The following is a 26,584-nucleotide window of genomic DNA, read 5'->3' as shown; positions in this document are numbered from 1 at the left end:
TCAACAAACAGCATACCGCATGAGAGAGTGAATTAGAGACCATCAAGAAAATGATGTTTTGTAACTTTAATATTACAATTCACAAAGCAACGATAGAAAGTTTGCAACAATTTCTATAAAGCCCAGCATTTCTTCTGCTTAACGTTTATACAGTGCTGATAAGGAAAAGTCCAGCAAACTATTGAACCTACCTTCACTAATACTTTTTGAAACATGTGAAAAATGGCAAACAAGTACCTACACAGTGTCTCCAGTAGAGGCTGCATTAAGTGGAAATATACATATATAATGGAATCGGCCGATACTTGATGAAAATCCATAACATATTCTGGAAACACTTAATTGTGAGATTTTCACTTTTTCAAAGACAAAACCCAAGCACTACAGGTGCCTGTTCGAAAGTAACGATTCACGTTAGATTTGAATCGCAGCAGATTACATTTATTTGGAAAAACGTTCTCAGAAAGTTTAATCCACATGAACGCAGTTTGAAAGAGTTCTTAACCAGTGAAGGTCGAGGTGTACTGAGTTGAACCTTAAAACGATGAGCAGCCACAGTACGTCGCATATTTCTAATATATAGGTATCGCTCTTGGTGGAATCAAATGTGTCAAGTCACTTGAACACCTTCCGTGAAAGAATCTATGAAAAGGGACAAATCTCTAATCTTTCTTCGATGTTCCAGACTATCGAGGTTGCAAGTAATGTTCGTGTCTCCAATCAGGTGGATGGCTCTTTTCTGGATGGAATCCAACAGCTTCAGGGTATGCTTAGGGGCGGAGCTCCATATATGAGAACAATACTCCAAAAAAGGTCTGATCTGAGCTTCATAAAACAACAAAAGTTGCTGAGATGTATACAGTTTTCTGGTTCGGAACGGGTTCCATTTTAACCGCCAACAAACTTATCGAATCAGAACGGGGAACCGTCTGTCCTGACATTGTTATTTTTTTTCACCGTAGTGTGCGATGGTCAATCCCTATCCCCCGAAGCCCCGATACATTCGGGAGGGCCCGCTAGCATTATCAACCAATGACCACTCCCCACACCGTGGGGTAAGTGATCATTGGGTATGCGGTCTGCATCTGTGCGGCTAACATTTCTGCCTTAGTGCGGCAAGCTGGTATAATTTTAAGATTCGAGAGTAGAGAGGACATCATTCCACTAAGGACTCCAATAATCAGAATAACCATCTTAACAGAGTGATCTGGATAAAGTCTGCGGAGCTCGAAGAGGAAATCTCGATATTTTATCCGTTTTTCCTCCTCTTTTCTGACGATATTCGTCTCGCCAGGAGCAGAAAACTCCACAACAAATATCATTTTGCTCTGGTGGTCGAGGACTACATCAGGCTTATTAGCTTGTATGGGCCTGAGGGTGGGGAACGAATAATTCCAATAAATTCGGCACTTCTCGTTCCTCACAACGGATTCAATATCCCCCGAGCGTAAGGCAACACCGGTGTCTGATCAATGCCACAAGAGTGCCGTAGATAGTAATATAGCACTCTTAGGGCCGCGTTATGTCTATGGATATAGGCCGAGACCGCATATGCTGGACATGCTGATAGCACATGCATTAGGGTATCGGGCGCCTCGCGGCAGGCCCTGCACCTTATGTCTGGAACCTCTATACCCATCACACGACTGCGGTAGACTAAGTTGTTGAATACACCATCCTGGAAAGCCATGTTGAACTCCTCAGTTTCCGACTTCAGCCCACTCGACCTGAAAAAAGCGAACGTCAGACGCTTTGATAAGCCAAGGTCTCCAATGTTATTGAAGAAGACCCATGCATTGGCTTATCCTTGTGTTTCCGCTGAAGTAAGGTGATCTCTGCGGCTTCTATCTGAGCTTTTTGCTGAACGGGTTCCAACTCGGTGACAGAGTTGTGGTCACCTCGTTCAGTTCACATTGTTATTTTTTTTTCCCCGTAGTGTGCGCTGGTCAGGCCCTATCCCCCGAAGCCCCGATACATTCGGGAGGGCGCGCCAGCATAATCAACCAATGACCACTCCCCACACCGTGGGGTAAGTGATCATTGGGTCCGAGAATCATGTGCCCTGAGCAAACGCAGTGAGCCAAGAATGACAGCCTTCTGCATCTGTGCGGCTAATATTTCTGCGTTAGTGCGGCAAGCCGGTATGATTTTGAGATTCGAGAGTAGAGAAGACATCATTCCACCAAGAACTCCAATAATCAGAACGACCATCTTGACAGAGTGATCTGGATAGAGTCTGCGGAGTTCGAAGAGAAAATCTCGATATTTTATCCGTTTTTCCTCCTCTTTTCTGACGATATTCGTCTCGCCAGGAGCTGAAAACTCCACAACAAATATCGTTTTGGTCTGGTGGTCGAGAAGGACTACATCAGGCTTATTAGCTTGTATGAGCCTGATGGTGGGGAACGAATAGTTCCAATAAATTCGGCACTTCTCGTTCCCCACAACGGATTCAATATCCCCCGGAGCGTAGGGCAACACCGGTGTCTCGTCAATACCGTAAGAGTGGCGTAGATGGTAATATAGCACTCTTAGGGCCGCGTTATGTCGATGGATATAGGCCGAGACCGCATATGCTGGACATGCTGATAGCAAGTGCATTAGGGTCTCGGGCGCCTCGCGGCAGGCCCTGCACCTTGTGTCAGGAACCTCTATACCCATCACGCGACTGCGGTAGACTAAGGTGTTGAAGACACCATCCTGGCAAGCCATGATGAACCCCTCAGTTTCCGACTTCAGCCCACTCGACCTGAGAAAAGCGAACGTCAGGCGCTTTGATAAGCCAAGGTCTTCAATATTATTGAAGAAGACCCCATGCATTGGCTTATCTCTGTGTCTCCGCAGAAGTAAGGTGATCTCTGCGGCTTTTATCTGAGCTTTTTGCTGAACGGGTTCCAACTCGGTGACAGAGTTGTAGTCACCTCGTTCAGAGTCGAAAACTATATCCAGTTCATCAGCTGCTCGAGCAGCTGCCCTAAGGAGAAATGCTCCAATTCCTGCTCTCTCATGGTCACGGACCATGCAGAGAAGGGGATCCGAACTCCTGACGACTTTACAGGCTGTATCCAGTACCATTCTGTCATGTAGACACTCCAAACTCAAAATTCCACATAGACGCGCCTGAAGAATAACTTAAATGTTATTTTTGACCTTGCTGATTTCAGATTGTCAATCGTCAATCGTCAAATCAAAGATGAAAAATGATGAATGATACTTTCTGTTTTTTACCACTTTTATTTGTAACTAACGTTATGCAGTTTTGCCCTATAAGAACATTTTCGAACTAATACAATAAACTAACTGTATAAAAAAATTTTCTAATACAGTAAACGTTAGTTACAAATAAAAGTGGTAAACAAAACATAGAAAGTCTCATGTCTCATTTTTCGTGATGACCGCCTACCACATAGTTAACGGCTACATCCATCAATTTATCAAAATCAAAGAGTGTAAAGTTTCACGGTCGCAGATAACTTTGTCATAGCTTTTTTCGTTTTTTTGCGTGGTCTGCAGAAAACTCCGTGTTGAGAACAACTCGAAACTTCAACTGTTGCCTCATCGCCTTCAATAATGTCTACCGCCATAGTAGACGAAACATCAGACATAAATACCTGCATACCACAGCCAAAAACCCGAAAAATGTCTTTGGCATAAATTAAAATATTTTCTGAAACTATACATATCCATATAGTCAATCAGTATTGAAAAGTACAAATCGGTGTTCAAGAAAAGTGAGAAGTCTCATTTTTTCAGAAACGAAATATGAGAAAGTGTTCGAAAAATAACGCATAAATTGAATAATATATTTACTTTGGGTAGTACTTTTCATTTGAAAAATTTCCGAGTAAAATTTTAAAATTTCTCTCTCTTCTCAAATTATCGATGATGAATCCTTTTACAGAACGAAATCAATACTGATTAATATATTCCTTGATCTTGGGGTGTATTTTTTATGGATTGACAAATCCAAGATCACCCCAGTCATCACCCGAAGACGATTGTGGATACCTTACAATCGAAACGTCGTGAATTAACTTGGCTTGGAATCTCTTAACTTTTTAATTTTTATTGTATTTATATTTTTTTCAATTTGTTTCATTTTTACTTGTATTTTACTTCACTAATTTTCATTTCAGGTTTTTGCTTAATATACTTGTTTTTTCAGCTATTCATTTTTATTACTTTTCTTTAATTTTTTAATTCTTCTTTTTAGTTACTCCAGAGATTTCAAATCATTTTATATAATATCAGACAATGGAAGTCCGAACTAATGAAAACCCAAGATGTTACAGTCTCACGAATTTTTATTAGTGTTTGTGATTAGTTTCGATATTTGGTTTTCGACAGAACTTTCTGAGAACGTTGTTCAGAAATAAATCGATTAACTTAGTTGCTGGTACCAGATCACAAGGTAATTAAAGTAAATGAAGATACTGACGTCCTCTTGAAAGGGAAAGTCTTTTTTTCTCTAAACCGGAACCCTTCTTTGGCCTCTTGAAGAGCCAAATGAATTAAGAATTCCTACAAAGGGAACTTGATCAACGAAGATATCACTGAAATAAGGGACCAGGATGAAGATTAGCAAAAAGATTGATTAGTCTATAGGCGTATCGTCAAAGAAAGCTGAATAGCTAGGACTGAGCAAGAAAGGCCTGATATTGGTTGAGGGACCTTACAGAAAACTGCCGACTATCGTATTTCCTCTGTAAAGGAAAGGTCGAATACACTGCCACACAATTGCCACAACTGCCCCCACACATGTTTTGCGAGTGGCTCTCTCTCTCCCATCTAGAATTTACTTACAATAGTAAATACTTTCTTCAACGTGGATTGACAATATTTTTTCCAGGTATTTCATTTGCTGATGAAAAATGAATCCTCTACCTGTACTGGATTGTTTGTTATTTGTCCTGTTTTACTACCTAATACCTACTACTAGTTTTTTACTTTTTGGTATTTCTTCAAATAGCATGACTGAAATGCATACCCAATATATTCATTTAAGATCAGCAATTACCATTTAAGTTGTTACATTAATAAAAACTGGCATGAAATACTGTATTCAGTGAATAATGTCGAAATAATCATGTTAATTCTATTAACAAATAAGAAACGTTTGCTCTGCTAACAACGAAATTTATGATACCGAAACAAAGGTTACAGAGTTGGTTCACATATAGTTGCACCACACAAATTTATTCATATCACATTCGGAGAGGTAATCAAATATTTCAAATTCTAGGAGATGTGATTCACAATAAAATTACGATATGGTCGATGAATTCATCAACATGTTTTTTCGAAGATAAACTAGGCCAGGGTGAATCAGTCACGTGTATCGATTTACCTTGAGCGTCGCAAATATCCGCGAATTTCGTACAGAAAAACGTAAACTGAACAAAAATAACGCGATAATGTGGAAAACTTCACATCACCTATATTTTAATTTTTATTTTGAGAAACTATATTTGTTCGACCTTGAGTCAGTCGCCATATTTATCTATGGTAATGCAATGAATGGTAAATAGTAAACTTTTCGGGTTTTGGATAGTCGATTAATTATTTACCAACCAAGGCCGGCGATAAAAAAACAACTGGGTGCCTTGCTTTTTATATTTATACCGGTTATTAGATTAAAACCACGGGCAGACATTTATTCATTGTGGCTGTAGTCTAATTAATAGAAGGCTGGCTATCAAGCTGTTACGAAATAAACACTTGCCCTCTAGATTGTGAAAAGCTTTGAAAACATGTAAAGCGAATCCAAAATCGTATATATAGTCCAAGACAATTAGGCTCTGGTCACAGATTATATTTAAACTGTGCTCTGGTGAAGAAAATCTGCAGATAAAAGTGGGGCGAAGTTCAGTCTTGTTTCAGTAAGCGATGCTTACGGCAGTCTGTTCTTCCATTTCAATTTTGCAAAATCTGAAAAAATTCTGGCTTGTTTTTGATACGTGATAAAATCTATTATAGTACAATTCCATAATAGTAGGCACTAAATTCTCAGAAATATTATTGCATTAAAATGAAAACATTGTCGTCAAGGTTGTGATTCTATAAATGTTTTATCAACATTTTCCCCATATGTCTAGTATAATTTCCGTACCCCACGTTAAGGCAAAAACGTCAGTCATTTATGAGAATTGAGTGTCTACTATTTTGGAATTATAGTATATTAGTTTCGAAAATTTTAAAAATTAATGAACTTTCCTCATGAATATTGAACCTCTTAGACGTAGAATATAATTTCCAATGGAAGATATTTACATTTATATGTTTTCAGTATAATGTTCATGTTATATTAAATATAAAAATTATTATCATTATTATTATTATTTTTAACCAAAGAGGTTGTGTTGTTCCCGAAGCTTTCACCGTAGCTTCCTCGACAGAATTGAATTATATACACTGAGTTAAAATTCTTTTATACAACAGTAGTAAGTACTTGAATTGAAGGGGTTATATTTTCTAGAAGTGATTAATTTTTGGGAAAGAAAGTTTTCTACTACTCCATCTTGATACAAAAAAAAAAGAAGAATGAGGGAGTCTTCCAAAGAAAGGAAGGAAGTAACTCTATAAATAGATATGTAGATCATGCAAAGAAGTAACTTTCAGACACAAACTGGAATGAATGAAGTGTGTGTATTTTCTATAATGCTATCCAATTTGGTACTGAAGAGCCTTAGGGCAAGTGTCTTAAGGCGAAACATCGGTGTATACCAGTGAGGATGGCAGTGTTCTATGTAAGTGCAATTTGTTACTATTCATTTAAAGTAGAACTCATGTGAATGATATCTGATTTTTATTCCACAAGGAATATTTGAAATACAAACTGAGTAGAGAAAAGTATCTTCTGTATAATTCAGTGTTCATATAGAAGTATTTGTTTCGAAAGAATTTTTTTTTCGTATAATTCAATGTTTATATGAAACTAGCTGTTTCAGAAGGACTTTCTTTCAGTTTGTGTCTGAAAGTTACTTCTTTGCATGATCTACACATCCATTTATAGAGTTACTTCCTTCCTTTCTTTGGAAGACTCCCTCATTCTTTTTTTTTTTTGTATCAAGATGGAGTAGTAGAAAGCCAAAAACTTTCTTTCCCAAAAATTAGTGTAAGTACCTAACTCAATTGATTACTATAAAAATGATAAGAGGCAGAATTTGTGAATCAATTACAACTCAGTTTTTGAACAACAGGTAACTTATTGAATATGAATAAAATTATTGGTATTATGAAAAAGGTTTAATAGTGGTGAGGAGTTAACCTCCTGTTTGTCGTTCAACGGAAAACCCGAACACCTGTTAGAGAACAATCGCGATTTCAACACTATATACGACATACTCCATGTAGAGGTAAGAGACAGAAAATGTGTAGTAATATTTGAACATTTTGGAAAATGAATGGGAGAGAGATTATGGATATCCTGCCAATTCCACCAATGATTTTTCTCAATGGCTGAATAGAAGAATTTCTAGTAATTGATTAGGAAGATATACTACCGTTCAACTATGGCTCCCTCGTTCTCCAGACTTTAGATAATCAGGAATCCAGCAAAACTCAATTGGGGCTATGATCGGGAGGTTTTATTGAGATTGTATAAAAACATGGATAATGGATATTCCATATGTGCATCAGCATGACCATCGAGTGTAAAAATTCTCAATTCTCTACAAGGAACAGCTTTATGAACTTTTCGGTCAAGTCCATACATATCACCTGTTATGTTTCTCAATGGCAATTAAAATTTGGTAGTAAATGGTTGAGATGATATTTCAATCCATTGATTTTCTTAATTTGGAACAACACAAACATAAGATTTCATTTCAGAAATGTCCCTGCGAATGAATGTTATACACGAACAATTAGATTTCATCGAAAGGATAGACGGACATACAGAATCGCTTCGATATTTTTATTTATCAGCTGTTTCGAAACGTTTTGTGATAACCTTTTTGAAAAATATTTGCAAAATTTAAAAAGATAAGTATGAAAATTTTACAAATTTGAGGAAAGTCATGAAGTGGCCGAGAGCCCATAAATTTAATTTTGACTGGTAATTCTAAACAACTTTTCAAAATAACATGTTGCATTTTTAAACAAAGATTATTATTTTTTACCTGTCTGCTATTTCACTGCCATTTTGGGTGCATATCTAATAATTCGATTATGCACTAAGTTTTGGGGTATTCGGACTTCATTTGTTGCTTATTCATGACTCATCACGCATTGGTACTGTGATTTGAATCGCTGTTTAGTTTTTTTAATAGCTCAGTATACAATGGCTTCTTAATCTGAGATATTATAGCAAAAGCGGCGTTTGGCAAGTACAGCCCAAGAAATCAACAGAGTTCGCCCGCCATATTTCCATAAAGTATTGAGTGCGACAAAGAATCATTTTGGCTGGGATAGCGAATCTGTTGAATACTATCTGTGACCCTTCCATTACTATGTAAATTAAGGTAGCAGACACTTTAGTACACGGTACAACAACATTAGCAAGTGAAGTAAATCAGTGAGCCAAGTGAAATGTAAAGTAATATTTAAGAGTTTTTAAAGTATATTTTTGAGAATTTTTGTACACCTCTTATTTACGAAGTCATAAACGTGACAAATAATAATTAGGCATTGCAATGTGTTGCACTAAACTTAGGCTTTGTCGTGTTTTTTTTTTTCTTATTAGTCAGTGGGCTATGCTTGAAGACTGGCAGTAAACAAATCTAAAGAAACGAACTTTAAACGTTCAAGACAGTCTCGGATACACCTACATAGTAGGTTGAATGGACTGACGCCTATCAGGAAACAACTACTCCCCTGGCTAATACCACGAAGGGCGTTGGATTATATCCGACAGGCGTCAATAGAGGAATCTTCTCAGAAAATTTCCTTCATATGCAAGTGACAATACAACTGAAAGAGTCGACTCTAAATTTTGAAACGGGCACACTTGCAGACCGGTTTCGGGCTCATTAGCCACTCGTCAGTGCAAGATAGTGGCCATCATCGACCTGAAGTCAATGATATTCCACAATTGAAAATCGGAATTCTTTCAGAGTATTACATTCCTCTTCCGAAGTTGGAGCGAACATCAAAAATGTCACTCCATCTAGTGGACGAGGTACTAACCAACTGCATATCCGAAATTTGCCCGGTTCCCTGAATAAGGAAGAAACACTTTCTTATTAGTCAGTGGGCTATGCTTGAAGACTAGTAGTAAACAAATATAAATAAATGAACTTTAAACATTCAAGCCAGTCTCGGATACACCTACACATAAGGTTGAATGGACTGACGCCTATCAGAAAACAACTACTCCCCTGGCTAATACCACGAACGGTGTTGGATTATATCCATTCAACCTACTGTGTAGGTGTATTCGAGACTGGCTTGAACATTTAAAGTTCATTTCTTTATATTTGTTTAATGCCAGTCTTGAAGCATAGCCCACTGTCTAATAAGAAAGTTTTTCTTCCTTATTCAGAGGAATCGGGCAAATTTCCGATATGCAGTTGGTTAGTACCTCGTCCACTAGATGGAGTGACATTTTGTTGTTCGCTCCAACTTAGGAAGAGGAATGAAATACTCTGAAAGAATTCCAATTGTGGAATATCATTGACTTCAGGTCGATGATGGCCACTATCTTGCACTGACGACTGGCTAATGAACCCGAAACCGGTGTGCAAGTGTGCCAGTTCCAAAATTGAGGGTCGACTCTTTCAATTGTATTGCCAATTGCATATGCAGGAACATGTTCCTGCACTGACACCTGTCTGATATATGCCAACGCCCTTCGTAGTATTAGCCAGGGGAGTAGTTGTTTTCTGATAGGCGTCAGTCCATTCAACCTACTCTGTAGGTGTATCCGAGACTGACTTGAACGTTTAAAGTTCATTTCTTTAGATTTTTCGTGGTTCGTGACAATAAAAAGGTTGAGGAAATGAGTCTATTGTAAGGACATGAAGAGCTACAAATACTCCGAAAGTGAAAGTAGGTACGAAAAACATTCTCAGACGATTTTACGACTTTGAAGCAGACTCAACGACAAAAGTATTGCTCGATTACGGGTTTTGGATTACAAATATAGCCTTTAATTTGTGGGGAGAGTGATTTAAAAAGCGTGCCAGTCTGATGTGTCGTGAAATATGGCCATTTTAACGATAGAAAGCGTCGACGAAGCCATTAATATTTTTTCGCGAGGAACCACCGGAGTAGGCAGGCAATTCCAGACGTTTTGAACACCCATGTCGTCTGCGAAACGTGTAATGAATAGGTCTGAGATGTAGTACCTAAAAATACGAAGGTTTATTTTAGAGAAATTGCGACAAGACGATAGTTGCAAATTATTATGAATCATATTTCAGCGTTTAGTATGGGGTGGTCTTCGTAACACAAAAATATGGTAAATTTTAGTGTTGGACTATGTGTAAGATTGTTTCATATTTACATGTTTGTATGTACATACGTAATATTGAGGCATCATACCCACACAGCACTAGATATTCATGGAATATTTCCTGTATATCATAAAACAAACGTATATATTCCAAATATTCATAGAATATTCTTGGAATATATACATGTCTTTAGAATATTCATAGAATATGCTTGAATGAATATGGCAGGATTATTCTCGAAAGAATGTGTATAGAATGTCTATAAATGGATTATTCTCCCTTGAATATTCTAAGAATATTGTCGATCGAATATACCATATGGTATATTCTTAGAATATATCCCCACGGTATATTTTGGAATATTCTATACAATGGAATTTTGAATTATCTTATAATAACGTATTCAAATAATTCAATATTATTAAAAAAAAATATTTGAAGATCTTAATCGAATGCATAACCTAATGTATATAACCCTGATAGTGTTAACCAGTTTTTGAACTTAACGCGAAGATTCTGGATGAATTGCTCCAACAGCAACTGTTGGAAACGACAAAAATATTTGAATGGGCCAATAAATGAACCAATTGCATCAATAAATTGGTTAATTCTCATCCTATTTGTCTTTTTGTATTTGAAATTATTTAATTACAAAGCGAAAAATCCTGGAAACAGAAAAATGGGGAAGTGAAGAATTGAAGTAAACGTTTCTCATTGGTCAATTGAAGTGTAGCGCGCGACAGTCGAATAAGCTCTGTGAAAGCGGCTGTCCCTTAATGCATGGTACATTTGCGTTAAATTCGACATTTGATTCAACATGGCGGTTGACGTGGCAGGTTCGCGTGTGTAATGCATGGTGTGTTGGTGTTATTATCAAAGTATAATTCTGTCACGTTCAGTGTACCATATATAATTTGGAGTTGTCTAATTTGCAGTACAGCGAATAGTTTGATTTAGGATATTCAAACAGGAGAGTTGCATATATTCAGTCTTCAAGAAAAGTAAGTAAAATGCAATAGTATCGAGAGTTGGTGTGTGGGATTTGTTGGTTTGACTAAGTACATGTTTGAACTAGAGTGATTTCAGTTGTGTATCTTCAATAGAGAAAAGTAAGTGAATGACACATTCTTTTGTATCATTTGTTTTCATAATTTTTATCACTCGTTTTCAAGATAGTATCAATTTGCCCAAAAGGAAACAGAGTGGTACCTGGTACAGGCAGGTGCGCCAAGGAACTGAAAACGTAATGAGTACTTTTCAACAAGACAATGCAAGTTGCTCTCCAAGTCATAAAATGTTGTAAATGTTCATGAGTAACCTATGCTAAAAATATCTATTTGATTTTTATTCCAGTTTTATTGTGCCACTTTCAAATAGTGATAATGAACGTTAATGTACATTTTGTTCCAGGTATTACTATTGAAACACTGGCTGATGCATTGTTGGACAAATATAAGGAAAACTATTCTGATGAGCAAAGTTTGGATAACTTTAAGTAAGTGAAATTCATTGAAGAACCCATCATACCACTCATTTTAAATACTTCATTTGTGGGTTTATTTTTTTAAGTGAGAAACCTAACCTAACCTATTTCTTGATGTAATACACTTTTTCTTTTTCAATGAAATGATATATTTATTATTTTTTAATTAGTGCTGATGAATTCACAGAGTTGTTATTTTAGTATATTTTTTAGTATACATTTGTTTGAGAGTAGGAACATCCTAATTTGAATACATTTCTAATATTTGTAATATGACAGTATTCAGAAATATTTTATTCAGTGAATAAATATTTTGAATTAGATTTTTTATTTTTAATATTGGTTGAAACGTCAAATATTTCAGTGTATATTGTTTTTGAAATATATTTGTTTATAAATATTATGTGTTTTATTACTTGTGTGAATCTTGTATCAAAATGCAATATATACATGCCTAATAGCGGTTACTCGTCACATTCTTGGAATATTCCAAATATTCCTAGAATATTCATAAAATATATTTAAAGAATATTCTATGGTGTTTCTCTATTGTATATTCCTACAATAAACTGAGAATATCCTGAATATTTTATGAATATTCCTCGGGTTCTATTCCTGGAATATTCTTAATAGAATATACCTTAGATATTCTAAGAATATTATAAGATATGCCAAGAATATTCCCAAAGAATATTCTTAAAATATATCAAAGGTTTGCCAGGAACACTTCCAGGGAATATTCTCCAGAAGATATATATATATATATATATATATATATATATATAGATATATATATATATATATATATATATATATATATATATATATATATATATATATATATATATATATATATATATATATATATATATCCATGGCATATTCATAGCATAATACAATATCCTTAAATGTATATTCATGAAATATACCTGGAATAACTATTGCTATGTGAGTACGTGAGTTAGAGAGAACAGGGCATAATCAGCAACAAATAATTGACTTACTAGATGGTAAATTCTTGAACTTGGCCACAACAATAATGAAGATTGCGCAGTTGCAAGCTCCTCTTCAAAATCCCAACTTCCTAATTACCAAATTAAAAAAATGAACAGAAATCTTGTACTGGTGCCAAGAAAGCCGATAATTCACAAAATTCGATAAAACCTGGCCAAGAAAGTTCTCATGTAAGTAGAAAGGAGGTGAGAGCCGCTATTCTCTAAGCGGAAACGCAGACAAATCTTAGCCATTTTATAAATATAAATGGCACAGCGTTATTCAGTAGCTAGCACAGATGATTCGAGGGAACAGGGGGAATGGCAGACCATCTCGTTCAAAAAATTTAAAACACGAAGAAACCTTGCTGTTGCAGAAAATAGTGAAAGAATTAAAGATGTCCCGAAGTTTTTTACTTGCATGTATGCAGAATGGATCCAGGAACCACACATCAAGATATGTCAGCCCAACTGAAAACAACTTTTCCCGAGTGCACTTGTGAATCACTAACCAATTATATACTCATCTTTCAAAGTGGGTATATACGAAATAAATTCCAAGAACACCATGAATCCTGAATTATGTCCAAGTGGTGCTTTTATAAGCAAATTTTCAAAAGTCTCGACAGAAAACAACTGTAGACCGTTAATGAATCCCAATTTACTACTACTGAATATAAATACCATAAATATTGATAAACTGAACACTCTGCAGACAGAACTAGATTTTTCTAGTAGTCTAGAGTTTTTGTGTATAGCTGAGATAGGTGTTCAGGAGACATTTTTAGACAATATACTATTCTCAAGTTTCGCCTTGAGAAGGTTTTACTGCACACCTACAAAAAATGTTGTGGATTAGATATATGGACACGAAATAATATAAATGTAAAAGTTATTGATCCTAGGAAGTATTGCCTTTCGAATGTTGTGCTATTTCTTACATTCTAAATGACAAGAAATATGTTATAATAAATGTTTATAGATCTCCCTGTGGATATGTTGATTTATTTTTTGGAATTATTCATCATGCTTCATATCACATTTACAGGTTTGGTATGATTGTTTACATTTGTGGTGATTTTAATTTCGATTTATACTGTAGTATTCACTTCAGATCATTACGCAATGTGATGTGTTGTTTCAAGCTTCATCCACTGGTGGATTGGTCCACAAAAATTACTTACAGTAGATGTACCTTAATAGACCAAATATTTTCGAATTCTAGTGATGAGCAAATATGCTACGTTATTGACAGTGAAATTTCTGATCATCGTGCAATTCTTTTGGAGATGAAAGGCTGCTCGCCTATGATTTCAGTTGAAATCTCTGAAACGAGAAAATGTGTCAGTGAGATGAACATTAAAAACTTTGAAGTCGCCTTGCAAAAAAGAGTCTGTAATCATGTTTATGAATGCAATAATTAAGACGAAGCCTTGAGCGATTCTTTCAGGTTTTCTTTCATGATTTTGAGGTTAGCTCTCCCAAACAAAAAATGTTCCTGGAGAAATGAAGTAAACATTTAATAAAAACTAAACCAACTCATGGCTGGTTATCATGGCCATAATCCAAGTTGTGCTATGGTATATGTCTATGGGACAACTCTGCAATGAGCAAAAATGTATTTATTCAACAGAAAGCTATTCTACGCTGTTTGTTTAACGTTCCTCGACAGTATTCATGCAGAAAAATTTTCATTGCACATGAAATTTTAACTCTGGTTGGATTATATTTTTATGAGTTGTCAGTTTGTTTTCACTAACAGGATTGACTTCATTTTCAATGGTGATATTCATGATAAAAACACTCGGAAAAAGCAAATGATATACGTTAGAGTGGCTAAGTATGAGATAATTTAATGTGCACCAAAACGTATAGGACCTAGAATTCACAACCAAATTGGAGTCAATATGCAGCCTTTCGTTGTTTAAAAAAAATGAAATCGTTCCTGCTAGAAAGATGTTTTATACTCTTGACGAGTTTTTGAATACCTACAACAATGTGATTTACTACTGTGCGTATTTTTTTTATTCATTCTTGTATAAACACATTTTGTTTTGTCCTTTTATGTATAATGACTAATTCCTATACATTACGATATTCAGTAATCAGTAGGGATAATTCATTTTCATAATTGATTATCTTTTTGGGAGCCTTTTTCTACAAGTTTCGAGCTATCTAACTCTTCAATTAGCAGTATGACGTCACTTGACTCAAGATATTCAGCTTATCAAACCTTTTCATTCGATACCCATATCGTAGAGGTTACTATTGAAGAGATAAATCGCCATTTTGTGGCGTCCGCTATTTTGTATTCAAAATGGCGACATTTATTTGCTCATATATTATCACGAGAACGAAACGTGTTTGTAATATTTCAGCTCAATCTGTCAAGGTTAACATACTGACAGGTCAAGTTGAAAATAAAAGCTTGTAATAATAATAATGCATAATTTTTCTTGAAACGAACATATTTTGGTCCGCTGATCGATAAAATTTGCATCAGAGGCTACTTATGGTAAACAATAGATGGTACAATATAGGAAATTGGAGCATATAATTGATTCAAATATTTTTAACTATGCTTTTGAAGTTCCCTCGCAGCTCAAAATATTGAGTTAAGTAGTTTTAAAAACAAAAAATTTTGTGACCTGTAACATAGTCCCCCTTTTCAAGTTACTTTAACTATGTCTTACAGAGAATGTTTTAATTTTATTATATATGATTTCATTTAGGTAACTCACGTCTAGAGCAATCGCATTCGCTATTCATAGTAATAATATTCACCATTTCTTCCGCAAACTCGTCAAAAAATTTTACGTACTTACCACACACAGACAAACGTTTTTTAATGCAATAATAATGAAGACGGTATGAAGGTTTGCAGCCATATATTTTTATAAACCATTAACTCCAAATTTTAATTTTTAGATTTTTCATTTTGTTGACAATTCTGTTTTAGACAATTTTAATGATAATTTAATTTTAAAATACTCTCTATTTTACATTAAAATTGGTAAGGTAGTGTAACATCATTAAAATAAAACCTATTTGAGATTAAAATTTATAAATACAATATAAAATTTACTCAGTATGAACTGTTGAGTGTCATCAGCAATCTATTAATTGTAAAAACAACTCTTTGTTTAATATAAAATACTTCGAACAAGCAACATCAAATTGTCACACGATGGTAATAGGTACACTATCGCCAGGATTTTAACTTATATTTGTATAGTTATCACTTTTTAATATACCGAGTGCAAGCTGTCATCGCAACAAGATATTTCACTAATTAAACGAAAACGTTGACTGTTTTATCTTCCTTTTCATTTGTAGTACAGAAAAACACAATATAAAAATGTGTGTTTTATCGGTATCATCAAATAATAGCGACCCCGCCTCGGCTCCACACGGGTGCCAAGCTGATACTAAATATCGGTACCGTCGCCACGGCTATGTATTTGCATTTTCAATCTGTAATATCTTCGAAAATATTCATTTTAATTTCATGCTGTAAAGGGCCATATTGATCTATATTAAATGCACGATTTTAAGGTACCTAATTGGATAAAGTATAATTCTGCATTGCTTAAAATCGCTTCATAAATAAGTCATTATTTCTCGAGGATAAAAAATGGTTATTGTGGGTTATCTCTAAGAGATAGACATTTACCATTGTGGATTTTTTTGTAGACCTTTTTAAGAAGGTGTAGGTACAATATTGTAGTACATTTGTCGATCTATCTTGTAGGGTCCAGCCAACGTTTACAATGTGTTTATTTACGACCTCTGAAAACCTCCAAAATTACTAGTGTTGCTCTACTATATTATGTATGTTATATACCGGGTGATTCTCTAAGGTGGCTCACCCCTATAACTTTTTTATCATTGGAGATAGTAAAACGAAATTTGGATGATATGTATTATGGTTCAATTTACATTTTTTGACATATTTACTTGCTTTGCCGTACTTCCGGTGAGACCGGAAATGACCTCAACTTTCGAATGACATTCTAAATCCAATAATACTTCACTTGTCAATATTTGACAAATAAAATCAGTTTCATTTCAATTTTTATTTTTTGATCTAGAATGCCATGGATCGTGTAAATCGCTTCATTCTTGATCGAGTAACATGGAAACACTACGACTTCGAGGCTTATGACTTCAGAGTCGTTTCAAGAATTATTTCACAGTCGCAAATATGAATTTTCCAGTTGACTTGATTTTTTCAAATGGAAAGGGGGTGGATCGTCGGCTATTTGTCGTCATTTTCTAACGAATAATTTGATGCCTCAAACTTTATTTTCTCTATTTTCCTGAGTAATTGCAAGAAACGATCATACCTAATAACAAATAATACCTATTCGGTATACTTATGTTACTGTTATTCTAGTTATCTGTTGAAGCTGTTGCTAGAACTACCTAAACAAATAGGCTAATGAATATGCTGTCCAAGAATGAACCAGAAGAAAATGCTAATAACTTCATCGTCAGTGTTGGCCTATGTTGAAGCGAATTGTGACGCCTACAATTCATCAAATTGTTTCCGAGTGTGATATAAGTTATTCGTCCGTTTGGAGAATTCTTCAATACATATAATTATCTATCATTCAAATACCAAATACAACATCTTTACGATAACGATCACAACCGAAGATTGACTTATTGCAAATGGTTTTTGGCTAAACACAGAGAAGATGTACGTTTTCCTTTTAAAATTATTTATTCAGATGAAACCCGAACTTGGGTATGTTCAATAGGAATAATAAAAGGTACATCTGATGCAAGAAGGAAATTTTCAAGAGCCATTATTAGGTTTCAATTACTGGATGGGTATTATCGGAGGAAAACTTTTGGGGCCAATAATTTTCGACGGACAACTGATTGCAGAAAGATATCTACAGTTCTTTAAAACTCAAATTAATTGAAGATTTGCCACTGGCTAACCGAGTTGATATCTAGTTTCAAGAAGATGGAGCGCCAACTCACAATTCTCAAGTCGTAAGAGAACATCTGAATGACACCTTCCCAGAGAAGTGGATTGGCACTTATGGAACTATTCAGTGGCCTGCGCGGTACATTCTTGAGTTCTCATATTTTTACATGAATGTATCATTTCTTTTTCATATTTTAGATCACCAGATCTTACTCCGCTCGATGTTTTCTCTGGGGAACAATGAAAATCAGGTTTACAATACAACATCAATTACTCGTGAAGAACTAGAGCATACAGTAAGGGTGACATTCCAGAACATCACTGAGGAACAACTAATCGATGTGATGCGCACAACAATTGAAAAAGTTGAACTTTGCCGTGATCAAGGAGGATGCCATCTTGAAAATTCATAACCTTTATGGACTAATTTGCGACTTTCTTGCAATTATTCAGAAAAATATAGAAAATAAAGTGAAAGTGTGTGGCATCAAATTATTAGTAAGAAAATTATCTTTCACAAAGAGCCGATAGAGAGCCACCCCCTTTCAATTTAAAAAAATCAAGTTAACTTTAAAAATTCATATTTACAATTGTAAAATAATTCTTAAAACGACTGTGAAGTTATAAGCCTCAAAGCCGTAGTTTTTCCATGTTACTTGATCAAGAATGAAGCGATTTACATGATCCATGGCATTCTAGATAAAAAAATTAAAATGGAAATAAAAATGATTTTATTTGTCAGATATTGACAAGTGGAGTGTTGAATTAAGAATGTCATTTTCCATCGAAATAAGTAAAAATATATATGTCCCATTTAAAAATCGAAAGTTGAGGTAATTTCCGATCAAACCGGAAGCAAGTAAATATGTCAAAAAATGTAAATGAAACTGTAATATACAACCCCAAATTTTGTTTTTCTATCTCCAATAATAAAAAAGTTATAGGGGTGAGCCACCATAAAGAATCACCCGGTATATATATATATATATATATATATATATATATATATATATATATATATATATATATATATATATATATCTATATATATATATATATATATATATATATATATATATATATATATATAGATAGAGTTCAGAGATAGATTGTCCATAAACTCTCTACTACCTACTACTTAAAGTAGTAAAGTAGTAGTAGGTAGTAGAGAGTTTATGGACACTCTATCTCTGAACACGTAACGAATACCATTTTACCTACTACTTAAAGTAGTAAAGTAGTAGTAGGTAGTAGAGAGTTCATGGACACTCTATCTCTGAACACGTAACGAATACCATTTTACCAGTATAGTAAGAAGTGAGTTGAGCAGGGTCAACAAACTTCTGAACACGTAACAGCACACCTAGATAATGACAAATGAGATTTTGTCGAAACGTCGGTGAAATTAGAGATAATATCACATACACGGATCAAATACCCGGAAAAACCAGTTCAGCATATTCCTATCCGTGAAAACTTCAGATTTCATATTCGATACCTTAACGGGGAGATGAGGTCAACTAAGAAGAAGAAGAACTCAGGTAAAACTCAACAACATTTAAGTAGTAGGTAGTAGAGAGTTTATGGACATTCTATCTCTGAACACGTAACGAATACCATTTTACCAGTATAGTAAGAAGTGAGTTGAGCAGGGTCAACAAACTTCTGAATACGTAACAGCACACCTAGATAATGACGAATGAGATTTTGTCGAAACGTCGGTGAAATTAGAGATAATATCACATACACGGATCAATTACCCGGAAAAACCAGTTCAGCATATTCCTATCCGTGAAAACTTCAGATTTGATATATATATATATATATATATATATATATATATATATATATATATATATATATATATATATATTAAACCGTGTTAGGAATCACACGTTAAAAGGTAAGACCTCGTTAGTCCTTAGCTCGGACAAGTTTCTCAACTTCTAAGAGTTGTCGTTCGTATGGAGGCGACAACTGATTAACGGAAAAACAGATTTTAAACAGAACAGATACGATTTTGTTTGGGTCAGCCATGGGATTGGTGTGCCTTTTAGTAATCCTGTCGTTTTCTCTGTCAAATTATCAAACTTCTAATGTCTTTTCAGAATGTCAATTATCAAAATTCAAATATTTCCTCTTTCCTCTCTCTCTCTCTTTGGTTGCTACCACGCCACCGAATAAGTACCAAGCATGGGCCAGTGAAATAATTTTAAATGTTTAGATAAAATAAGTTTTTTGTACTTTTTCTCTGTAATTTTAAATTGAATGTGTGACACTAATCTACATGATGAAAAGTATTAACTTTGTTTTTCTCATTGCCATGTCGGACTTTTTACTGTAACCTCAAGTTAGTAAGTACATTTTTTACCTATCTGTTTTACAATTTTGTTGCAATGTTTAAAATTTCTTGTAGATGTCTTGATAGGAGCGCCCTCACCACCTCGTTTTAACAAAACTGTACCTACAATAATATCGAAATAATAATATCAAAGTAAAATAACATGTTTTAATTAATTATCCATTAGACATACCTGTCTCCTTCAAGCTGCGATAGACACGCTTGAACGTTTCTCTTGCCTGTACCGTTTGATTGGGAAAATGCTCGGAATACAGACGGCCCGCTTCTGCAGCATTATAAAATGCTCGTCCATAAAATGCATGCATATCTGCATATTCGTTGAATGTAAAATGTTCGACCATATCAACAAACTTCAAAATATCCTATGGAAAATTGACAATACAATGGCAACGCACCACTCAACAAAACACAACCTCATTCTAGTTTCTCATTTTTTATCACAATTACTTTATTTCTTTCTAAAAGGTGTTTTGTCAACATCTGTGGAAGAAATGGAACATAATTATTCACCGGATATTTTTCTCCTTTTCATGTGCCGTCGTTTTTATAGTTGTATCGTTTGCTCTTTATTATTATCGGTACATGTGCGTTTTTTCAGATAAATTTATCAAATAAAATTATCAGTGAAACTCCTCAACATTTCAGTTGTGAATAAGAATTTGAAACATTCAAATGTTGAGTTTCATGAGATTCAGATAACACAACACGAAACGTGATTATTCCACATGTACATACAAAATATGGACTGAATTCGATATTCGCGTTAAAAAACGCCACGAATCAATAGAACTTGATATTGCATTTGTATTATCCCTGTTATGTTGTTACATTATCGTTATCATAATTATTTCTGTTGTGAAAATTTCTCATTTCAAATAATGGTAAACATCTCAGGTTGGATGTTGTCGAACAAAAGTGCATTTTTATCAAAAATCTTTACTCCGATCGATTTCTCACACAAGTGCTTTTCTTTAGAAAATTGTCAGGTAACCTGATTTTGTTGAAAAATATCTGTCATTTCAAAGTTTTGGGGTGTGGACCATCGGGGGTAGTCCGTTCCTGATTTTGCAGTGGAACATCTTATTCCGGCATGAAAGCTCATCAAAGCCATTCATTTATTAAGTCAATCACCAAAATTTGGTTGATTTTGATTATTCCCTTGAAATTATCAAAGAATAACATTTTTCATTTTGTAACTTTGAGGGTCCGTAATTTGGTAACCAAGTTACAAAGATAAGGGTTCTTTTTTTTGTATTAAAACATATAAAAACTAGTTAATTCAGTTTATTGTACGATTTTCACTATAAAGGGTTTTATAAAAACCGCGACACGAGTTTCGCTATACAATAGCTTCCTCACGCATAGTTTATGCTTCCTCAAGCATAGTTTATGCTATTGTATAGCAAAACACGTGTCGCGGTTTTTGTAAAACCCTTTATAGTGAAAATCATACAATAAACTGTATTAATTCGTTTTTTAACATGTCTTTTCATCAAGTATCGGCCAGTTCTATTCAAAAACATATATTAAAATGAGAATGACGAGGTTAAGAATCACACGTGTTTGGAATCACACGTTAAAAGGAAAGACCTCGTTAGTCCTTAGCTCGCACAAGTTTCTCAACTTCTGAGAGTTGTCGTTCGTATGGGGGCGACAGCTGATTAACGGAAAAATAGATTTTAAACAAACAGACAGAAACTATTTTATTGACATGAGTTCTTCGATTATTTATAGAAAAACTACCTTCCACTAAATCCCACTGAGACATTACACACTATGTGTTATTGAAACATAATTTATACTGTAATGAAACATCCAATAACTCAAATTATCTAAAAAACAATTCGTTCAGGCCAGTCTCAAATTACCTACTCTGTAGGTTAATGGACTGACACCTATCAGATAACAACTACTCCCCTGGCTGGCGAAGGGCGTTGGATTATATCCGATAGGTATCAGTGCAGGATTGATTCTTCACTAAAGTTATTCCTGCATATGCTGTTGGCGATACAACTGCCGGAATCGATTTTCATTTATTGGAACACACTTTCAGGCCAGTTTCGGGCTGTTTGGCCACTCGTCAGTGCAAGGTAGTGTCTATCATCAACATGAAGTCGATGGTTTCCCATAATTGACAGAGTATCATTCCTCGAAGTAGGCAGATGCGAACAGCAGTATCTTCCTGTGAACAAGGTTACCAACTGCATATCCAAAATTTGCCATGAAATGACACCTATCAGGTGTCAGTTCATTAACCTACAGTGTAGGTAATTTGAGACTGGCCTGATCGAATGGTTCTTTTAAATAATTTGATTTACCCACTCATTTTGTGAAGTTTTTTCCTTAAACGAGGAATTGGGCAAATTTTGGATATGCAGGTGGTTACCTCCTTCACAGGCAAACATGCTGTTTGTTGTTCGCTTCTGCCTAGTTCGAGGAATGATATTCTGAAAGGAATTCGAATTTCAATTTTCTGATAGGTGTCAGACTATTGACCTACAGTGTAGGTAATTTGAGACTGGCCTGAACGAATTAATCTTTTAAATAATGCCCACTCATTTTGTGAAATCCAATAACTCATTGAAATGAGTTATAAGGTTTGTTCCAACACACAAATTGTAATCGTTCTAGAATCGTTATCAAAATCGTTCTCAAAATTTGTTACGCAGGCGTCAAGTTATTACCGTTCTAATAACGGTTCCAAAATGAATCATGGTTGGAACGGTTTGGTTACTGATTGGAATCAATCATGGTTATCACGGAACATATTAAACATAACCATACTTTTACGTTTGTAAGGTAAAGCCAAAAGGTTAAGCTGAAACAATGAATACTGTATTAGGAGGTAAATTATATTGTATTATCACAGAATACACCAACAGGTGTATTTTTTGGTATTATTACTAAAAAGGTTGATGTATAAACTGAAGAATTTTTTTCAGAATTACAAGTATACGTGTTAGTCCCAAGTATGACGAACATAAATATACCTACTTCCAATGCAGCAGAAACTACCCCCATTCACAATTCAACTGCGGAGTACAAGTGGAGTGTGAATAATACTAAATTATTAATTGATTCCTATGCCAAATGTAGAAAACGAGTAGGTACATTTGATATAAAAAATGTAAAAATGATGTGGCAGAGAATAGCTGATGAACTGCATAATTTGAATATAAATGTAACAGCAAGCAATTGTCACAACAGATGGAAAGTCCTAGAAAGGAATTATAAAAAATTTGTCGACAACCAGAATAAAACTGGTAAGCAATAGTTGTTTTTCTGTACATAAACCATTCAAGTTGTGTTGCAACATGTGATTTCTCAATACCTCTACTCGGTATATACATATATAAATGCATTTTCTTTTCTATTTAGGTAGAGGTCGCAAATATTTTGAATACCAAGTTGAAATGGAAGAAATATTTGGTAAAAAAAAGAATATCAATCCAGAAGTTCTATTATCCAGTGAGACAGTGGATTATTCATTAGAAGAAAATGAAAAAATCAATACTGAAGAAGAAACAAAAGAAAACAATAGTCACAAAAGAAAAATAAAAAATAGTATTGAACTTTGTGAAACACCACCTAAAGTACCTTTACCACAACCAACCACAACATCAGTTACAAACACCAAACATAGAAAAAATAGAAGATTAACAAATATAGAAAATTTAAGACTGGACAGGAAAATGTATTATGAACAAAAATTAGAGATTGAAAGGGAAAAACTTAAGTTAATTGCAGAGAGAAATGAAATCCTTAGAAATTGGAGATGTAAATGCCAGTGCAACATTGTTGATAACTAATACAAGTTGAATTTTATATGTATTTTCTTTATGTATTTCATGTGATAGAATTTGTTTTTGTTTTGTTTACCTATTTACTAGTCAGCTGTTAAGAAAAGACTGTTTGTTTCAAGAATATGTTTTATTTTTGTTTTAGAAATTACAATATTTATTAAAAAAATTACTATATAGTTTGTGTCAGAAATATATTTTATTTTTACCTATATGGGAAATTATATCATTTACACAACATGTATACATTACATTAGTAATGAATTAGCTACCCTATCTCGAATTACAGCAACACCCACATCAACTTCAAATTCATCATCTTCAACTAGATCTTCTTCTACATGAACATTAATATTTGGCATTTCTGGATCAAAATTAACAAGAAACTCATCATCTCTTGCTATATTATGCAATACACAAGCTGCCCTTATGAAGTGAGTAATGAACCGTATACTTCTCAATTTGACATGATACAGTTGTCGAAACTTCTGTTTTAAAATACCAAAACAATGTTCAATAACATATCTGTTTTTTGCTAGTTTGACATTATAATTAATTTGCCTTCGGGTTAAGTTTCCTCTATCTTTGTATGGTGTCAATAGGTTATTTTGCAAGGGATAGCCACTGTCCCCTAATATAAAATACCTGCCACATTTTTCTTCCAAGTTTCTACTTAATGGGGAATTCCTGAATACCCGACTATCATGTACAGATCCAGGATATCCAAGAAATATGTCTATTATTTTTCTTTGGTGGTCGCAAACAGCCTGTAGCTGAAAAACAACTCATTAAAATTTTTTATTTCTACCTAAAGAACAAACAGATAAACTGTAAGTACCTGTAGAGAATAAAACCCCTTTCGGTTTATATATGAGTCTGGATCAGTTGCAGGCCTATCTATTTTAATGTGGCATCCATCTATAGCACCTATTACATTGGGAAATCCATTATCTCTAAAATGTTCTTCTGCAATACGTTTCTCGTTTTCATTTGGCCATTTTATAATTTGTGGTGATAAATTACTCAAAAATAAGGTAAGACGTCTTATAACTCTATTGACTGAGCTAATTGTAATATTAAAGCGATCACCTACATCTCGAAAACTTGCGGTTTGATGCCCTATATACCATAAATAAATTAACACCTGAAATTGAACAACGTACAGAACTTCACTTAGGTTACTTACAAAACCAAATTAAATCTCTTTATACAGGTATTATCAACTATATGACGTACAAACCTGATGTAAAGCCGATATATTTCCATACTGACCCATCTGTCTGTGATAATAGGGACTGGTTTCATACCTTTCACTAATATTTTCAACAGTATTTCTTGATAATCTAAAATGTTCAAAGAACACTTCTTGGGAGTATTGATGTACTGTCTCTTCTGAAATAAATTTTAATTTTTACTCGTGTGGCACAAGGGATGTTGAAAAAATTCAATTTTTTACCTAAATAATTTTCATTTTTATTTCTTTCTTCATTTATCATAATTTCCTGTTCCAAGTCACTACCACTGGTTTCATCAGAGTCAACAATGTCCTCCATCTCCTTATCACTCCTTTTTTATAATATGAACAGATAGCACAAATATAGATAATTTCGCTTTCACAAAATTAAAAACAAATATAAACAACAAATCAAGCCAACTAACACAGATCTAGATATGGATATATTTATGTACTGCGCAAGTCAGTTCTCTTGATTCCTGCTTTCAGTCAGGTACCGAAATCATCGTTCTTGAACTGGTTCCACAACGATACCACATCGGGTTGGAACAAAACAATTATCGTTCACTAAACGGTTCTCTCGTGCTTGGAACGCATTTTTGCTATTGCACATGCGCGTCACCGTTCCAAGAACGGTTTCTTGATGTGTTGGAACAAACCTATAGTATCATAAAAGCTACCCCAACAACTCCCCGGGGCTTTACAAACTATATAAAATATATCATCAGGGTTCTTTTTGTGTAATATTTTAATGAAACGAGTTATTTAGAGATATTACCCCTCACCAAATCCCACTCGAGGCCTTTCAAACTATATTTTAAGGTAAAAACACATATCAAAATCAGAATGCGGTACTATTTCTTTGAAATAATTTATTGGATTATTTACATAGACGACACCCCCAACCCCCAAGGCTTCATAAACTATATGGAAAGTATAATCATGTTCTGTTTTGCGGTGAAAACCTTTATTAAAATTGTGGTACTATTTCACTGAAATGAGTTTTTTGATTATTTAGAGTAAATGCTCCCTACCAACCCCATCCTGAAGGCTTAAAAACTATGGGTAAGTATCGTCAGGGTTTTTTCCACTACTAAACATAATGTAGTATCAAGACGGAGTAGTAGAAGGTCAAAAACTTTCTTTCCCAAAAATATTCCATAATAATCTGTTGAAAAAAGGGAACGTTAGCGATAACTTACAAAACTTCACGTAGTAGATTTTTTAAGGACAAAACACAAGAACTACAGGAAAATCCCTAAGGCGCTCTAATAGCGGCGCCTATGCGAAAGTAGGGATTCACGTTGGATTTGAATCGCTGAAAATTAAATCCATTTGGAAAAATATTCTCAGGAAGTTTATTCCACATAAACGCCGTTC

General features: G+C 34.5%; 3 protein-coding genes across 3 annotated transcripts in view; 1 reads left to right on the top strand and 2 right to left on the bottom strand.

Annotated features, from left to right (window-relative positions):
- Positions 1–26,584, bottom strand: part of ftz-f1 (ftz transcription factor 1) — a 345,263-nt gene that overhangs the window by 280,204 nt on the left and 38,475 nt on the right.
- Positions 22,763–24,184, top strand: LOC141480327 (uncharacterized). The gene is made up of 3 exons (XM_074170237.1): positions 22,763–23,015; positions 23,113–23,433; positions 23,549–24,184. The coding sequence occupies exons 1-3, from the start codon at positions 22,997–22,999 to the stop codon at positions 23,977–23,979; spliced, it is 771 nt and encodes a 256-aa protein (XP_074026338.1). The 5' UTR covers positions 22,763–22,996; the 3' UTR covers positions 23,980–24,184.
- LOC111517073 (putative nuclease HARBI1) lies at positions 24,148–25,859 on the bottom strand. Its single transcript, XM_074170223.1, has 4 exons — positions 25,427–25,859; positions 25,211–25,362; positions 24,809–25,114; positions 24,148–24,743 (listed from the first exon to the last, which is right to left on the bottom strand). The coding sequence occupies exons 1-4, from the start codon at positions 25,521–25,523 to the stop codon at positions 24,219–24,221; spliced, it is 1,080 nt and encodes a 359-aa protein (XP_074026324.1). The 5' UTR covers positions 25,524–25,859; the 3' UTR covers positions 24,148–24,218.

The sequence above is a fragment of the Leptinotarsa decemlineata genome, unplaced genomic scaffold (genome assembly GCF_025532065.1).
Source record: "Leptinotarsa decemlineata unplaced genomic scaffold, Ldec_3_MD MMD2_P_RNA_scaffold_11, whole genome shotgun sequence".
In the NCBI taxonomy this organism is placed as follows: domain Eukaryota; kingdom Metazoa; phylum Arthropoda; class Insecta; order Coleoptera; family Chrysomelidae; genus Leptinotarsa; species Leptinotarsa decemlineata.
The sequence above is the reverse complement of the archived record's forward strand: the minus strand, read 5'-3'. Positions and strand labels throughout refer to the sequence as shown.